The sequence below is a fragment of the Vespula vulgaris genome, chromosome 3 (genome assembly GCF_905475345.1).
Source record: "Vespula vulgaris chromosome 3, iyVesVulg1.1, whole genome shotgun sequence".
Lineage (NCBI taxonomy): Eukaryota > Metazoa > Arthropoda > Insecta > Hymenoptera > Vespidae > Vespula > Vespula vulgaris.
In genome coordinates, this window is record NC_066588.1 from 3,310,087 (window position 1) to 3,329,719 (window position 19,633).

The 19,633-nt window shown below is 24.6% G+C and overlaps 1 protein-coding gene across 3 annotated transcripts in view; it reads right to left on the bottom strand.

Moving 5' to 3' along the window:
* The window catches only part of LOC127062429 (ABC transporter G family member 20), a 48,776-nt gene extending 30,867 nt beyond the window's left edge, over positions 1-17,909 (bottom strand). Inside the window, exons 1-3 of one of the 3 annotated variants that reach the window (XM_050990645.1) lie at positions 17,880-17,909; positions 17,449-17,566; positions 10,161-10,513 (exon numbers count right to left, since the gene is read on the bottom strand). In XM_050990645.1, the coding sequence (XP_050846602.1) occupies positions 10,161-10,240 (80 nt within the window). In that variant the 5' untranslated portion in view covers positions 10,241-10,513; positions 17,449-17,566; positions 17,880-17,909. Of the gene's footprint in view, positions 1-10,160; positions 10,514-17,448 lie in introns of all 3 variants that reach the window. The other 2 variants (XM_050990646.1, XM_050990643.1) reach the window with 2 other exon arrangements.
* Positions 17,910-19,633: the final 1,724 nt, after the last annotated feature.

A 19,633-nucleotide genomic window follows, 5' to 3' on the forward strand; every position in this document is an offset into this window, starting at 1 on the left:
ATTTATTATTTTTCTTTACACCTTCCTAACTTCTTTTCCTGTGACCTTGAAATCTTTTTCATTTTATTTTTCTTTTTTTATCTTTTCCTTCGTTTTCTGATTACGTCGGTAAAGATGAAGAAAAGATGAAGCTTAGGAAAAAAAGATTGTTAAAATTATAAGATGACATTTCTCTATCGTTTTTACGATCGATGATGGAAAAACGAATTGTTGGTCTTACGTTGACAATATGTTGACATTTCATTGACCTATATTCCGTAAGTCACATAATTGCGATCAATGTCAATGTAAATTTTATAATAAGACAAAAAAAAGGATAAAAAAAGCAAATAAAGCAAAAAAAAAAATAAAAAGAAGATTTGATTTGAATCGAGGACTTTGATCTTACACATATACACATACACGCACATATTTATATATGTGTATATATATATATGTGTATGTATATATACACACACATAGTATATATATATGCGTATTCATTCGTTGAAAATGAATCTGAGACTATGAATAAATCATATAATTGTGAATCATGTAATTGGAATTATAACAATGTCAACGATATAATAAGTTAGAAAAAGAAAATAATAAATAAAAATCAATAGATAAATATATAAGAAAATACAAAATAAAAAATAAAATAAAATTTAAATAAAATCAAGGGACTTTTTTTTTACGCGAGCACATCCACACATGAACATTTACGCACATGTGTGTAAATATATACACATTACACACCTATACCTACTCATTTGTTAAAAATTAATCTCAGTCATTGAATAAATCCAACATGAAATTTCATGGCTGATGAGTTTGTTTATTAACGGGTCGCATATTTACCATGTTACTTTTGCGGGTTTCTTTTTTCTTTCTTTTTTTTTTTTTCTTTTTCTCAAACAATAATGCTAGTTCATACTTATAAGCATTCACATAAGACATTAGCTAGAATATCATAGTAATGCTAATAGACTAGTTGCTAACGTTTCTGTCGAGGAAGGAAACGGACTACGTAATGCATAGTCTCTAACTAGAAGAGAAGGCGAGTATTAAATCTGAATATAGTATGTGCAGATACTTTACTTTTGTTATTCATGTTAGAGAGAAAAAAGAAAGAAAGAGAGAGAGAGAGAGAGACATACATATTTATGTATGTATATATGTGCGTATTTATTTAAATGAACTAGTAATTCATATTCCTTCTTGAGCAGACAACTTTTAATGACGTCATAGAATTAAAAGACTATACATTTTTCTTTTTTTTTTAGAGAATACAAAGTTCTGTATTACTGCATTGTTAATTTTGTATATATATATATATATATATATATATATATATATATATATATATATATATATATATATATATATATGTATATATACGTATATAAATTTTTTTTTATAATATAAAATATAAAATACAAAATTTCTTTTTTATAAATAATGTAAAATTTTTGATTTATTAATTTTATGTATACACATATATACGCATTTTTTTTTTATAATATAACAATACAAAGAAGGCATCAATTTATAAAGATTATCTATTAAAAGATATTATTTTATATACATAAAAGATATTATTGCAAAATTTAATTTCGTGCTACCTATTAGAGCTTTAACTTTCAATGTTTTGTAAAAATTTCTTTATTTGAAATATATGATATGGTATTAATGATTCATATATAAACTTTAAAAGAGAAAGAGAGAATTTAAAAAAGAAAAATTTATTGTCATTTCCATATTATAAATATTTTTTATATGAATTAACTAATACTTCTTTTTTTTAATAGAACATTTCTAATCGACTAAACCAAAACTTAGAAGAATGTTTGTTATTGTATTAAACTCAATGTATTTCTTTTTCTTTTCTATCATTTATTATTATATTATATACCGTATCTAGATACGTATTGTTATTTTTAAATTAATCAATTAATTCTGTATCTTGAGTAAATTACTTTCGTTTTAACTAGTTTGTTATTTCATAAAATTAGAAATACGCTTTTTATTATATTAAGTTAGATATTCTTTCTCTTTATATCATTCAGATCTTATATATCATTTATATAGGTATTTGCCGTAATCTTCTTTTAATTAATTACTTAATTTTCTTTTTAAAATAAAAAATATTCAATTGTATCATGAAAACAGAAGTAAGTTTGTTGTATAATAAAGAGTATTAAAGTTAAATTATTTTATCATTTATTAATCACATATATACGTATATGTGTATATACGTAATCACATGTTAATAGTTATTTTTCAAAACACATACACACACACACACACATATATTATATTTCTTTTTTTTTATAAATTATATAAAAATTCTAAATTATTAATAAAATTAATAAAACATATATGAATAAATATATAGGAATAATTAATCGATTTATCGATATAACCCGTTAAAGAGATAGAGACCTTCGTCCTTCATAGTCATTAGAAGTCTCGATGTCACCGTCGATCGTCGCTTCGAGGATTCCCGAGCGATCGATAGGTAGCTTCATTTCAGGTCAAGAAGTAGCGACCATAACAGTGGTCAAGACGGTCTGCACTTTCCCTAACATTGCACAACGTGGTTACTGGTACACTGACGTAACCGAAAGTCTGATTAAATAACGTCGAATTATTCACCCCCATATATATATATATATATATATTTTCATTTTTTATAATTTCTTTTTTGTCATCGTTAACCTTATTTCAAATTTATTTCGATTAAGTATTTCTATCGTTGAAAATTGTATATGATTTATAACGTAGATATGCATCATATATAATGAAAATTAATATATATATATATGGTATACGTATAAAATTTAAATGACATAGAAAGAAATTATTCGTTTTACGAATAATCGAACGAAAGGAAAATCGAATATATTGGTTGAACATGTACCATTGTAAAATGGCGAAACTAATATTTAACTAGTAGCGATTTGGTTCAAGGTTTAGAGCCCTCGAATGAAGCCCGATTACTGTCTTTTATCTTCTCGACAGATTTCTTGACGTAATAAGATACAACATCCTGTATATATATAACGAGAGAATTGCTGCTATCTGTCGATAATATACAACGACCTCAGATTTTTCTTTTTTCTTTTTCTTTTTCTTTTTTTTTTTTTTTTGATACGTATAACAAAATTTTTATCTAGTTATTCTTTCTTTTTTTTATGAAATTTCACTCGAAATTTATTTACCGGAAAAAACGAATAGATGAGAGAATCACGTGTTACGTTTATCAAATTTATCTTCACCGCGATTTTTTTGTTTCTTGTTCGTTTTATTATTTTTTTTTTTTTATTTTTCTCATGACACCAATCTTTTCCTATCAATATTAAAATTTTTAATTACGCATTGTTATTTATTTTTGACATATTGCAAAAATTTTGCAAATATTCCTCAAACATTTGTTTATACTTTTCAAACATTCTTTTTTCGCTTAAAAAAATTATATTGTTTCAATTGTTCATACGTAACGTATACACGTAATGTATAATAAATATCATCGACGTAAAAGAAAATTTTAGATATCACATTTGGCATGGTGTTAATTAAAATTTGTTTATAATCCGTAGATATTTTTATGATTGAAAAAAAGATCAGATTCGGTATGCATTTCACGAAATTTACTTCGTGGAAGATATTTTCGTACCGAAGAAAAACAGATTACCGAGATAACCAATGTTATTGTTTCTTCATTCTCCTCCTTTACTTTCTACGCAAACAAATGATTATATATACACGCACATGCACATATAAACGGACACACATAAGCAAACATTGATGTAAGAATTTTTAATAATTTTCATGTTTTTCTTTGATTATTCCAAAATATTTATCACTTACAATCAATCTCAACTTTACGTGTGAACGTGACTCTAGATACAATTTTTGAGTTTTACTAATAATAAAAAGATGGAGTACGTGCGAGAAATTAGAAATAATAATTTTGATTTTGAAATTCTTTTCGATTGATAACAAATGAACTTTGAAAATGACCTATATAAGATTGAATTTATACATACATGTATATATGTATGTATATAGTACCAATGCGATAACTATACTTTTTAATATACATCTATTTATCTATTATTTTATTTAATTCTATTTTATTTAAAAACTAAATAATTACAATATTGAATTTATATATACAATATAATAAATAAATATATAATATACATACTTATAAATTTGTTATATTATAATATATGCATATATTATAATTATATATATAATTATAATTACAATTATATCGTATCAATTTTATATTAATTATTGATCAATTATATAGACAGACAGAAAAAAATATTATATTATAAAATCTGTATAATATATAAATACTTAATAAAACTCGTTTGAATAATTAAAACTTGAACTGAGCGGAAACATAAAAACTAGTTATAAATACACTTTATCTTACTCAAAAATTAAGTGATTATAATATTTAATTTATATATATATATATATATATATATATATATATATATATAAACATAAACATCTATTGTATTATATTATATACGTATATAATTATAATTACATTATATGAAATTTCAATGAATTATTAGTCAAATGAATAAAATATTATATTATCACACTTACATTTTAAATATTCAATAAAACTCGTTAGAAAAATTATAACTTTAAAGATGTGATAATAAGGAATGATAATAAAATAATTTTAACTTTTCACTAATACGATTTGGAAATTTTAAGGATTTCATAAATATCAGATTGAATCGTAATTAATCGTATCACAGTTATTCGAGTCCGCGAGAAAATGTCACGAAGTTGTACGAGAGAAGGAGACGAAACGGGTCGCTTAGCTATAGCACCAACAGACGTGAAAGCGGTTGATCCGGCTGCTACTGTTGCCATTGCTACTAATGTTGCCGTTGCCGTTGTCGATGCTGTTGCTATTGCCGTTGCTAATGCTCTTGCTCTTGCTCTTGCTCTTGCCGAGAATTACGTAAATCCCAGGAAGAACGTTCAAAATGGCTTAGTCGAGTTCTACTTATATCTAATGTGTATTATACATATTTTTCCTTTTCATAATATTAAAACGTCCCAATAATATTTTCTCTAATAATTCCAATTGAATTGTTTGAAATTAAATTATTTGAAAAAGAAAAGATAAAACCAAATTTTTAATTAGTGTCGATATTTCATGAAATATTGTTAAATGATGTTTAGAAAAATTTATATTCAATCAAACAGAATATACAATTCTTTTAATATATATATATATATATATATATATATATATATATATATATGAATAATAATGATAATGATAGTAATAATAATAAATCAAAAAGTTATCGAATAACTGTAATACTGATGAATAAAATAGGGTGAATGTACTCTCTGTAAAATAAACATCTAATCTTAGAAGAGATAAATAAGTAAACTCAACTATACATTCATACATACATACATACATACATACATACATACATACATACATACATACATACATACATATATATATATATATATATATATATACAGTCGTATAGATATAAATATAATCAATTACAAGATTTCATTTTATTTTGTTTTACTATAAAATAGATAAATACGAAGATTTCTAACCATTTCTCGTTTTTTCTTTTTCTTTGAAGATATATATCAATACAGTTCGATGCACTAGCAAAAAAAATTGAAAAAGAAAATTATGCATTGTTTTATCATGACGATTGGAAAGCACTAAATTAATTTTTCATTAATATTCCAATACAATATATATTATATAAATAAAAAAATATATATATTTATATAATCGATGTATTCCAAATATAATATTCAAATATAAAATTCAAATTATAATACTATCACGATCGATGAAATTTTTTTTTTTATTTGTTTTCAATATACTTACAATCAGTGTACTTGATAATTAAGATAATTACGATGATATAAAAATAATAAGACAATTAAGATGATATAAAAATATCGAAATTCATTAAAGAGTAATAAAAATTTTATAATGATTTATAAAATTAAACGACACTTGTTCATTTCTTGTTTCTTTAACGAACCATTTTATTCGACACGAATAAAAAAGTTTGAGTAAATTTTTACAAATAATGTATTACTGCAGAGAGACGGAGAAAGAAAGAATGAGATAAAGAAAAAGAGAAAGAGAGAGGGAGAAAGAGAGAGAGAGAGAGAGAGAGAAAGCAAAACGAGATAAAAATAATGCAAGAGACAGAGATAAAGACAGAGAGATAGAAAGAGAGAAAGGAAGACTTTTTAATACGTCTGTTTAATGATAAAAAAATTGTCGAAGAATGACAATCGTTCCATCGAAAATTTTTAAACCTTCTTTCAACATCTACACATATATATATATATATATATATATATATATATATATATATTTGTTTTGGTCATATCTGTTTCATAGAGTCATTATCAAAAAATTAATATAATCTGAAATAAAAGATTAGGCTTTCTTTATATATGTATTTACATATTATACGTTTATATTTGCTGTTTTTATGCATAGGAACCTGTTTTTAAGATTAGATAAAGATAATACGACCTGTATAGGTAGTTAAATAGATATACATATGTATACATGTATCTATTTTTCTGGAATATTTATAATTTCGTTCGAATTCTTTTTCTTTTTAATTACTTTCCTTTTCTTGTTGTACTCTTATCAAAGAAAGAAAAAAAACAAAGAGAAAGAGACAGAGAAAGAAAAGAAAGATTTTAAATTGGAATATTAAACAACATATTTTAAGGTTTAATTATCGTAGAATTGATTGAATCAATTACTAAAGTGAACAAAATTTATAATACGATAATGAAAACAATAAAATATTGCGAACGTTTTAAAAATATCTTTGAATACGAACACACGTGTTTTATACATCCAAATTTGTTTACACAAATATGTATGTGTGTGTATATATATGTTTTTATAGAGATGATTTTTAGTCGATTAATGCATACCATTAAACTTTGATTTCGCTGAAACGAGAAACGAATAATATTTATTTATTTATTTATTTTTTCTTTTTCTTATTTTTAGTTTTATTTCTATTTTTATTTCTATCATGAGAGAAAAAAATATTTATCCGTCTATATATGTATATAATATATTATCGTTCGCCTTATTATTTTTTTATTTTTTTTTTATTACCTTTTCTTTTTTTTATAATTCGACCATTCAAAATCAACAGATTTAAATTTAGTAAATAGATTCTTAATTACGCACGCGTGTGTACACATACACACACATACACACATATTGAATTAACATTGAAACGAACAGAAATGTACGTACGTAACAATGATGGATAATTATAAATTAGTATATTTTTTCTTTGTCAATGAATCGTCTTTTGAAAATTTTCTTGAGAAAAATATTTTTAACAATTTTGAAAGATCGTATGTATATCGTAGTATCTTATGTATATGAAGTTACGAACGATTATATTGAATAAAACATATCAATCGATGCTCAGTGTCATTCTCTGTCTCAATGTCAATTTTCTCTCTCTTTTTTTTTCAACCTTTGCTCGATGTTTTTTTGATATATATATATATACGTCTTTTTTCTTTCTTTTTCTTCTAACCAATTACGCATTCACATACTTACATATCTACAATAAAAAGGGTTTTCGAACGTAAATGATCGACCTTCGGAACAAGATTTACAAACGTTGATGTTAATGAAGAAAAAAAATCAATTAAGAAAGAAAGCCGCGATTGATGATGTCGATGATAAAGCTATTCCAATTAATTTTTCTATCTTTGTTTTTTCGTTTGTTTCTGTTTTTCTTTTCTACTTCGTTAATTTTTCAATGCAGCTTTTCATTATGCAGAAATTTTTTAGATTACGTTTGGTAAAAACTCAATGACGTCATTCAACGTTCGAAAAAATCTCACTCGTCAATAGCTTTATACTTATCAGTAAATAGATTCCACTTATAGTAGAAACGATAAAAACAATGGAAAGTATTGTTGAGTGAGACATCTATTCTTTTTATTCACTCGATCTTATTGTAAAAAAAAAGTAAAAAAAAAAAAAAAAGAAAAGAAAAGAAAAAATTAACAGCTTCGAAGGTAATTCCCATGGTCTCTACATTATCGACAGAATTTTATATATTAAACGTTCATTTCAATATGATATAATCTCATTTTTTATTTTCTTTATATGGTAACTTATATGATAAATTCGACTCTACATTATCGACAAAATTTTTATATTAAGTATTTGTAGTATATTTTTGTTTCTTTGATTTTCTCTTTTTTTTTTTTTTAGGTTGGTTAAGTAAGTTTTCTATGATGATATTAAATTAAAGATGTTTCTCGTTATCTTTCCAACATATTCACGTATAAATCTTTTAAAAATTTATATTATTAGAAAAACAACAACTAAATAAAGTATTATAAAATGCTTCGTATATTATTTTGATGTTCTTTTATCGTATGAGTAAACATTTTCACCGGCACGATAATATTGTTTTCACGGTAACATTGTATGTTAAGTGTTTCAAGATTGAATAGCATATATAGTGCCATCTCTCGGAATATTAAAGAACTCTGTCATATGAAATTATATTCATCGGTAAAACGCATATCTATCGTACCAACAAACAATCGTTGTCAAGTATACATGGAGTAGTGAAAGATTGCTTATTATTAAACGATTAAACTACACGTGATATTACAAAAGCTCGTAACATTCGTTTTCAATCTTGCATGTGTGAATCTATATTTTAATATCATAATTATTATTACTGGAGAAATATTTCATTACAATCATTTGATCTTATATGTGGGTATACTTACGTATGTATAAAAAATGTTTATACGTATAAAAACAATAAAAAAAAGAAAAAATCAATTTTGCATAATAAAATGAGTCATGTATAAAGATACATTATGTAAAGAACTATTAGTTATAAAAAATTATTCTGATCTCTTTTTTTTTCATTTTTTAATAGAGGATACATAAATATACATATATACATATATTAATTAGTTTCATAAATGAAGCATGCATATGTATGTTTGTCGGACGAACTATCCTTTCACTGAATCTACATATGGCACGATCTAGTAAACTGTAAACTTATTCATCAGAGTTGTTGGTCACTGCCGACGACCACTTTCACGTGCAGTTACGAACACGATTCTGTATTAAAAGGCATGCGTAGCCAGTCACATAATTAGATTCGCGAGAATTTAAATTCAATGTTGATTCGATGTTGTTTTCTATCATTTTTCTTCCGAGTTCAATAATAATCTTGCTTCATCCTTTGCCTCGTTTTGTTATTTTTATTTTTTTTTTTTATTGTCTTTTCTTATTCTTTTTTTTTTGTTTTTTATAGATTACGTAATCCAAAAAGAACCGGTATTAGATTCAAATTTCATTTATTAGTCTCTAACGAACGTAAATACAAATGTAAGATGATATAAATTACAAATGAAATAAACTCGCTTGTCTTCCTTCGTTATTTTTTGTTCTGTTTTTTTTTTTCTTTTTTATAGGTTACGCAGTCCAAAAGACTCTTGTTAGATTCAAAAAAAATAAAAAAATAAAAAAAAACAGAAAAAGAAAAAATGATTTCGTTTCTATAACAAATGTAAATAATAAATATATCGGATAATATAAATTAGAAATGAATAAATTCGAAATGGGAGGACACATTGATTAAATAAAATTAATAATTACGTGTTAACGCCTTTGTAGGCATTTTTAATTATTCTCAAAGAAACGATTATGGTCGTCCCCGACCGTAAGTTTATCGTTTAACATAAAATAAAAATTTGTATTCAAGACAAATTCATAGATTCTCATTGTGTACCGCTCACGTTCTTACAATTATGATTAGTAAACCTTGAAAAGTATATACAACAAATAAACGAGGCTTGTCATAAAAGAAAAAAAAGAAAGAAAAGAAAAAAAAGAATTCGCAATGAACAGTCGAATGTTCAAGGATCATTTTTTCTTTTTTTCTTTTTTTTTCCATTAAATTATTCGACTACAGCCTCGCCAATTTCAATATCGTACTAGAGAGAAAAAAATATAAGAAAAAATTTTTTTCAATAATTCTCGATTGAAATTTTGTTTTGTTTAATTTCACTCTATCACACGATAAGAAAAATATATTCGTTTTAAAACAACTCACTTTGTTATTCCGTCGCTCCAACTGAACATCTTCTTGATCTTTTCTCGTTGTTTAGTTTCATCCTTGTTAGAGTCCATCATTTTTTTCGCTTCTTCTTCACTTCTTGATTTTATCGTTGTTATTATGTTGATACTTCTTTTATTTTCGGATTTTTCTCCTTTTAAAACTAAACACCGTTAAACTGAAAGAAACTTTCACGCGCGAAAATTTCGATGATCGAATTTCAATGTCGACACATTTTTTCTTCTTTTTTTTTTTCTTTTTTCTCCTCTCTTTCTTTTTTTCTGTGTTTCGTTTTTTAGTCCACCTCCGACTTCTTTCTAGGATCGAATCAACTTTTTCCAAGTATGGCACTGAAAAAGAAAAAAGAAAAACAAATCATTATCGAATCACTTTAATTGCCCTAATCACATTTTTGTTATTATTTGTTCCAATCTATATCTTCGTTTTTTAATTTTTTTTTATTTTCTTTATTTCTTTTTTTTTTATAGTCATCAAAATCACGATTGAAAAATGTTATACCGAAAGTTGGAGGTTGATCTGCATTGATTATTATTATTAAAAAAAAAAAGAAAGAAAAGGAAACTATACTGATAAGAACGAGTTAATCCTTTGGAATACTTTTTTTCTCTGTTCTTTCGTTTCTCGATATACATATGTATAAATTAACATAGCAGGTCAAAAATTTTCCAAACATCTTATTTTTAATTGCCAGATTATTTGGAATCCCAAAAACATTTTAGCTTCCTTCTGTCGTTACTGAATGAACGATCAAGATTATCTTACAAGACATTAGGAAGAGTCAATTAATTCAATGATAACGTAGAAAGCGAAACTAAAAACAAAATGCGATAAGCAAAAACGTTTTAAAGAGTAGTTTTTATAATACATGCAAAGAAAGCGTATGATTTCTACTTTTGTTAATTCTCGAGGCAATTAAGAAAGAAAATCAAGAGATTCTAGATGTTCCGATTTAAACGTTACAGTATAGTATATAAACCATTTCGTGTTAGATTATCCGATATAAACAGAAAAGATAGGATCCTCGTAGATGTGATAACGAATGATCTTAACGATAACTATAATAAATCTTGATATCGAACTTTGCCTAGGTAATTAAAAAAAGAAATATTTCGAATTCATAAATTTGAATGATTGGAAAACTTTGTGAATATTTAAAAAATTTTCTCGTATTTTTAAAGTGAAACTCCGTTTCTTTTCTTTTTTCTTCTCTTTTATTTTTTTTTTGTTCTGCTTGTTTTTTTGTTGCCAGTATTAAATTTAATAGCATGAAGAATGATCTCAAAGTGTTTTGGCCATTTTGATTTTTTGTCTCCTATTATTCTTTTGTTTCTTTCTCCCAATAATCAGATTATGAACGTATAAAAAATTTTTATTAAAAAATCTTTTTATAAAAAAAATTGTAAATTAATTAATTACGAATAAATGTATTCTGTTATTTGTATAACTTTATAAAAATATATATCATTTTCGTCTATTTGATCTTATTTTTTTAATTATCTCTTTAGGTTAAGAATTTGTCGTTGACAGTCAAAATATACATGTTAGTTATATAGTACATATCACATAAGTTTATCAATATGAGCGCAGACATCGAGAATAGAGGTCAATGTTCTTCTAATGCGTTCTTAGTTCATTTTATTCCCACACTAGTCGCTACAATCTAAGAAAATATATAGTATCTGATGAATAACCTTAAAATCTTATCTTTCCAAAAGAAAATATTCATGAAATATGTATTATGTTTTACAGATTTTTATGATCAATAAATATTACTTACTTATGTGTTTGTGTATGTGTATGTATATGTACATAATCCAAAAAAAATTTACATAAATTTCATCGATGGTTCTATATTCATCTACAATGTATGTACATACCTATGTATTTTTAAACAAAATTAAAAAGTGTATTTTTAAAAAAAATCTTATTAGGTAATCAATAAATAATCCATTTAAGCGTGAAGACTAGACGATAACTATAATTATGAAAGTTTTTATCTAGGATTAACCTAGTTGTAAAAACGTGTTTTATATAGGGCATATTATTTATACAAAGATAATTTAAACAAGAGCTAGTTGGAGAAAAAGCAAAGAAAATGACAAATAACTTTGATGCATATTAAATATATTAATACGTAATACATGGTTGTATATTGTATATGTTATACAGTAATTATCATAAAAAACTAATAATAAGTTATTGTGAAAAGTTAATAAAAAAAAAAAAAAGGAAAACGAATTAAAATAAGAACAAAAGAAAAAGAACAATCATTTTAAAAAATTTTACATTTGTAAATACAATATTTGTCTTGTAAACAAATTTATATTGCAAGTATTTGTAGTATTTTTCCTTCTTTTATGTTTAAAATATACACCGCGGCCATTTGCTTTTTTTTACGTTCGATCAACAGATTTACACGCAATCACGTGGCTGTTTTCGATGCGTGGAATACATAATTAAATTGAATTATACTCTTCCGTATTATTCTTTTCTTATTTCCTTTTTTATTTAAAAAAACGATTTTGTTCTTGTCTCAACCACAAGAAATCTTTAAAACAGACGATAGAAAAAAAACGGACTATTAGTTTGTTCTTGATTGTAATTCTGTAAAATATAGTCTGTAAAAAATGAACATGAATAACACGATAATTAATATTGTGAATTTATACATTATTAATTATTCATATTATCTTTGAATTTTAATAATTTTCTATCTTTTTCTCTTTTATTTTTTTGTTCAAAATAATTATCACTTAGAATCTTAGAATTATTTTTATAATATTTACACATTCTAAAATGTAAGACATAAAATACGATGTAGATTTTAGATAAAGTAGATATAAAAAATTTGGATATACTTTAAGATATATCGATAACGGTGGTACCACAAATTTTAGCTACGTCACTGTATTCAGGAACGAAAGTATAACCTCTACGGATTCATCGTATATTGAAGGTCAAACAAGAAATTTCTACGAACTACCTACGATCCTTTCTTTCATCTTTGTAATAATAAAATCAATCTGTTTATACACGACCGATAATACATAAATTTATTTATCAGTTAAAGATAAAAGAAATAAAAAGGAATCATTATCAACATGGCGGTCGACTAATTATTTATAAATACTTTAATCGTTAAAAATTAATAATTCGATTATTATTTTATAAATGATTTTTTTAGAACGTAAACATGCTCGTGGATTAAAATTTTAATGATATTATAAAAATTATTTTCGAAATAGCAGCTGTTTGATCGTAAATATGTACATTAATTTGAAAAAGTAATGAAATAAAAAATCGGTTTGATCGATTTTTTTCTTCAAATATCTTTTGTTGCTTCCAAAAAAAGGGACAAAGATAGAGAAAGTAAGAAAGAAAGAAATATATTAAACTAAAACAAATTTTGGTAGTGCAGAATTGAAAATAAAATAAAACAAAATAAAATAAAGATTAACTTTGTCAAGGCAAAGTAAAAGTATAGAAGGAAAAGAAAAGTATTTTTATGTAGGACATAGAATCAGTATAATCGATGTACTATGCATTTCAATTTAATGACTGACATTATATTAAACATTTCCATGTTATTTTATTCGATTTTTAATTCAATTCCGTCGCGTATATAATATAAAAAAATTTGTAAACGTGTAATCATGAGACATAATTTAGATACGCAGACATACGAAATATTTCCATTGAAATATGGAACGTGAGAGTTTAAAAAAAATTTTTGAATATTTAAAAAAAAATTAATCTTCTTTTATTTAAATTTTTTAATTTTATCAATAAATTATCTGTTACAATAGCTTACTATATCGTGTTTAATTTTATTAATTTTATCGATGACAACCTCTTTTTTAGGATCTTTCATTGGAATGTCAATGCAAGACAGTTTTTTTCAGTTTCCCTTTTTTTTTTTCTTTTGTGATTCGGATAATGATGAAGTGGAAAAAAAAGGAAAGAGGAGAAAAAAAATTATACATAATTTTAAATCTACATCTAGAAAATGTTCCATGGCTTGTTATATGTGCGTATACACAAAGACGGAAATTGCATAGGAGACATAACCTCGATGATCAAGCCAACTAAGAAGCTTTCTCTTACATATATATGACATATATATTGGATATTCTAATCTTTCAACTTTATTTTTCTTTCCTTTTTTTATTTTCATTTGAATACTCAAATTACTTTTTTCTATCAAAATTAGTTATTATAAAATACAATTTTTGCGTGACCCTTGATTTATTTTGTATGTTTCTCTTTTTTTTTTATATTTTTATTCTAAACTAATCGATAATCAATCATTGATTTTTCAAAACGCAATTATTGTAAAAATACTGCTTTCTTATTTTCCAATTAAAAGAAACGCTCTATAAAGATTCTTTATTAAGAAAATCTAATTTCATCAACAAATTTTAAACATATATTAATGCTCGAAAAAAAAGAAAGAAAAAAAAAAAAAAGAAAAAAAGAGAAACAAGATCTGAAACCCAATATTATATAGTTATTCGCTTGAAATAGTTTTTATCACGTTGATCGTCGGATAGAAAAAAGAGGAGCTATAATGAGCGTTAAAAAAAGAAATTTATCCCGAAGAAGCGATTTACTTTTAATGGTTCTCACTAAACGATTATAAAGAGAGAAAGAGAAAGAGAGAGAGATATTTTATAGCATAATCAACGTTTAACATGTACAACATGTGTATGTGGTTTATAACTCAACGTGTGTATGAACCTATACACACTCGCATATATACATGAGCGTGCTCGTATATACATGTACATACACACACATACACAAACGTTTAGGTATATCGTTGACTAGCAAACGAGAGAGTTTCAAATTCCATAAATTAGAACGTGCTCGTTACGATGGTGTTGCAATATAACGGTCTAAATATTATCTTAACATCCAGGAAAGTTTTAATATATCTACTCTTCGTTACGTCACAAAAAATCTATTGAGAGATACTTTTATAAAAATAAAATACTTTAAAGAGTATGGCAGTTTTGCATAGTCTCTTGAAGTTAACTATCTTGATCAAAGTTCATCTGAATTTACAACATCATTCCTCCGGTTATTTGTCATTCATTAACGTTTTCATCCAATCTCTATAAATTTCTTTCCTGCAGGAAGTATATATAACTGAGTATGTACGTGTATATATTTGTGCGTACATATCTAATACCAATTGTGAATATTATGTATTATAGTACTATACATATATATATATATATATATATATATATATATATATATATGTGTGTGTGTGTACGAATATGTCTGTGTTTTGTATGTATAATATTATAATGGACGAAAGTATTTTTATGTTTTACGAAATTAATTAATTTCTTTTTTTTTTTTTTGTAGATCGGATAGAATGATCTCAAATTAGGCAATTCTGAGAATGGAGAGTTCGGAAAAATAGAAAAACATTTTCTTTAACCTCGATTTTTTATAGAACAATAAAAATAGTATTCTTAGAATATTTATTTCTGCAACGCATTTATGCTAATTGATTTATGTTAATGAGATTATGTTCAAAACACTTTTGTTTATCGTACTATCGAAAGTGTTTAAAAAAATCGATGTCAGAACTGTGATAAATAATCTGTGTACGATATATATGTGTGTATATAATATACATATGAGATTTGTAAAACCTTTTTATATATTATAAAATTTCTTAAAAATTTAGATTGCTCTTTTTACTTTATAATTTTTATAATATTTGGTATGTAATGTTAATTATTATTATATATATTGCATCTAAGATATTTATAGATAACCTTATTCGTATTAATTTTTTTTTTAATAATATGCAAATGAAACGAAAAAGTCAAAAAAAAGAGATAAGATAAAAATTTATCTTTCAAATTGATAGTAAATATATATGCAGAATGCTCAAAAAAAGAAACGATTCAATAAATTACGCAACATATAGAATATACTATACTGAGTAAAAAAAGTATTATATTAGTAAACATAGGTCAAAAAGTCAACCGTTTCTGAGATGTTTATATCTTAGAGAAAAATTTAATGTAAATATAAAAAAATTAATACAAATATATTTATATCACAAAATGATTGGAAATAATACATACTTAAATGGATATATATATATATATATATATATATATCCTGTATGTATGTATACATACATACAATTTTTATAATACAAAAAAAAAGAAAAAGAAATCACAGAGGAGAGTAAAAGAAATAATTATCAGAAGAAATAGAAATTAAATTTTGTTTCGATATCATATGTGAACAAAAAAGAAGAAAAAACATCTACGAATTAATCTCAAGGAACTTGAATGTCCAAGCATACATACATAAATGCATATATAAATACTAACAATTAATAAACGAGATTTTTAATCCAGTATGAAATATAACATATTATAATGATACAAAATTTATGATCACATTGTCTATCTGATGCAATAAAACAAAATATGTTATTAATAAAATATAATAATAACAACTACATATGGGTAAGAATTACGTCTGTTAAAAGAATATATATATATATATATATATAATTTATTATTTTCATTTTATAATAGTTTTTATTGACTTTTGATATGCTTCATAAATTCAAAATTTCGTAATACTTTATAACGACGTGATAAAAATTTAAAGTTCAATGAAACGAAATAAATGAATATATTTAATATCATTTCGATCTAACGAATTAAATTTTATAATACTCGTATAGATTAGAAAATTTAACAATCCTTATTTATTTTTATTAGTTAAATTATCATGCAATCACATTTCCCAAGGTTTTAGGCTTAATTAAAATAATTGGAGTTGAATGAGAAGAAATACCGAAATATTTTCTCGCAGTCAAGGATTTATATCGTTTTAATATTTACAGAAAGATATAAACATATCAAAAGGATATTGATTTGACCAAAAACAAATATATGTATTTATATATGTGTGCAAAGTTTAAAAAAGATAGCAATACTATCAATCTAATACACGATATATTGACTTTATATTAATGTGACGTTATTCGTAAACATTCGATATATTTTCATTGATAAATTTTTATAAATTCTTTCAATATCGTTCATGAATAAAAAAATCAAAAGTAGATGGGCAAAAATCATGAATTGTAGATATCTCGTATCTATGTCGACAGATCTTAAAAATAATTTCGTTGCTAAGAAACTTTTTTTCAATATAATATCGGGTATATAAAAAGTAAACAAAAAAGAAAACAAAAAAAAATAAATAAAACAAATCATACCTTTTCTTTCTACGTTGTCGTTCTTCTTAAAGTCTTCTTTGAATTCTCTTCTGGTTTTACTTTTCTTTCTTTTCTTCTTCTTTTTTCTTTCTTTCTTTCTCTCTTTTTCACTAAAACACTACCAATGAAAAATTCACTATCAGAAAAAAAAGGATTAAAAAAATAACAATAACAAATTATCGTCAATCGAAAATAACAAAACTCTACACGTTATTTTGCGTGTTGTTTACGATTGATGTAAAAATATAATGCGACAAGGGAATAAAAAAGATAGAAAAAGACAGATAAACAAATAAAAGGACAGCCAGACAAATAGAGAGAGAGGGTGAGAGAGAAGAAGAAAAAGAGAGAGAAAGAGAAAGAAAGAGAAAGAGGGAGAAAGAAACACAAATAAAAAAATTTTCGGAGGAGCACGAATACAAATGACCGACCCCTTTGAACGCGTCTTTCGCACTGACGAGTTACCTACGTTCAACACGTCGTCTTCGTTCTCCTACACGCGCGCGCGCGCTGCTGTGTCTGTTCACCAATAACGAACGAGACACCATAGGCGTCACTACTTAGAGTGTCTCCTTGTTGTTTTTCTTATATCTGTATTTGTATCGAACTTCTATTTTCTTTTCTTATTTACTTTCTTTGCATTGTGTTTCGTTTCATTTATTCTTACAAACAGATAGATGTAGATTATTTAAATATTTTCAAGATTGACAGAATATTATTGAAATAATAAAGAAGAACATATATATTGAAATTTTTAAGTAATTTTATTACAATTTTATGATAATAGTTTTAATAATATATATTATATAATTTTGATAATAATATATATTGATATTATATATTTTTTGTTTTATTCGTATCGAGAGAAATTTTGAAAACCATTTGAATTCGTATATTTCTCTGTTTAATCAATTTACTTACCACTGTTAATTCTAATTACGTTAATCAATAAATTGAATATTTTATTATTTTTACTTTTATTTCTCTTCTATGTACAATTTTTCATTATCTTTACCTTTTTATTATTCTCATTTATTCGCAGAGCTAAGTCCGTGCGTCATGGTATCGTTTTTATTTGTTAAGTCAAAAAAGTGCACTTTTCTGTAAGACAATAAAAACGTAGGCAAATAGCATAGATAAATCAATACATAATTAATCAGAAACAGAACGTTTAATAATCTGTTATCAATCAACAGAATAATTTACGCTCATGTAATCAACGTGCGTGTGTCGTACGTATGTGTACATGAGTGTGCATGAGCATGTATATTTGAGAATATATACACATACGTTGACGTAGAATACAGATTTAACAGTGTGCACGCACACGTAAGACAACTTTCGAGTATCCTCCTATAACGTCTACTTACGTACTTTCCTGACGTACAAATCGAAAGCATTAATGATTCATAGTGGGTGGGGGAGAGGGATGAGGGCGGAGTCGGGAGCAAGAGGAGGGCAATTCCTTCAATTTGTCGTGAGTTTCTCTTTTTATGCCATTTATATATATATTTTCTATATATGTATAAATTATTTTATATATTAATTTACTTAATTATAATTATTATATATTTTTTTATAATTTTAATCTTCTTTAATTTTTTTAATTTTTTAATGGTTTATTATAATTATTATATATGATTTTATTAATAATAAATTATTTTATATATTAATTATGAATTAATATTTTTTATATAATTAAGTTATATGTATATATATATGTGTGTATATGTATACATCGTTTAATCCTTAAAAGTTATCCTAACTAAAAGTCGCTTGATTAAATTTCATCATAATCTTTTTCTTTTTCTTTTCTTTCTTTTTTTCAAATCAATACCAAAAAGTTAATATGAAAATTATTACGATAATAAGAACCTCGATTAACAGTATTTTATTTCCTTCCTTTTTCTTTTGATTCTTTCTTTGATTAATATTAGACGAAAAATAAGTTTCCTGTTCTTTCCTTTTTACGTATTCACCATCGGATATGGAAGAAAAGATGTTATTATTTGCTGCAATTTTATCGCGGTTTATTGTCTGTTACTTTGTAAACAGAGAAATTAGAATAAGGAAAAGAGGTTCAATAACGAAAAAAAAAAAAAAAAAAAAGAAAAAGACGCGAAAGAAAACAAAAAAAAAAGAAAGAGGAAACATTTTCTGTTATTAATATGTAATATTAGATGAG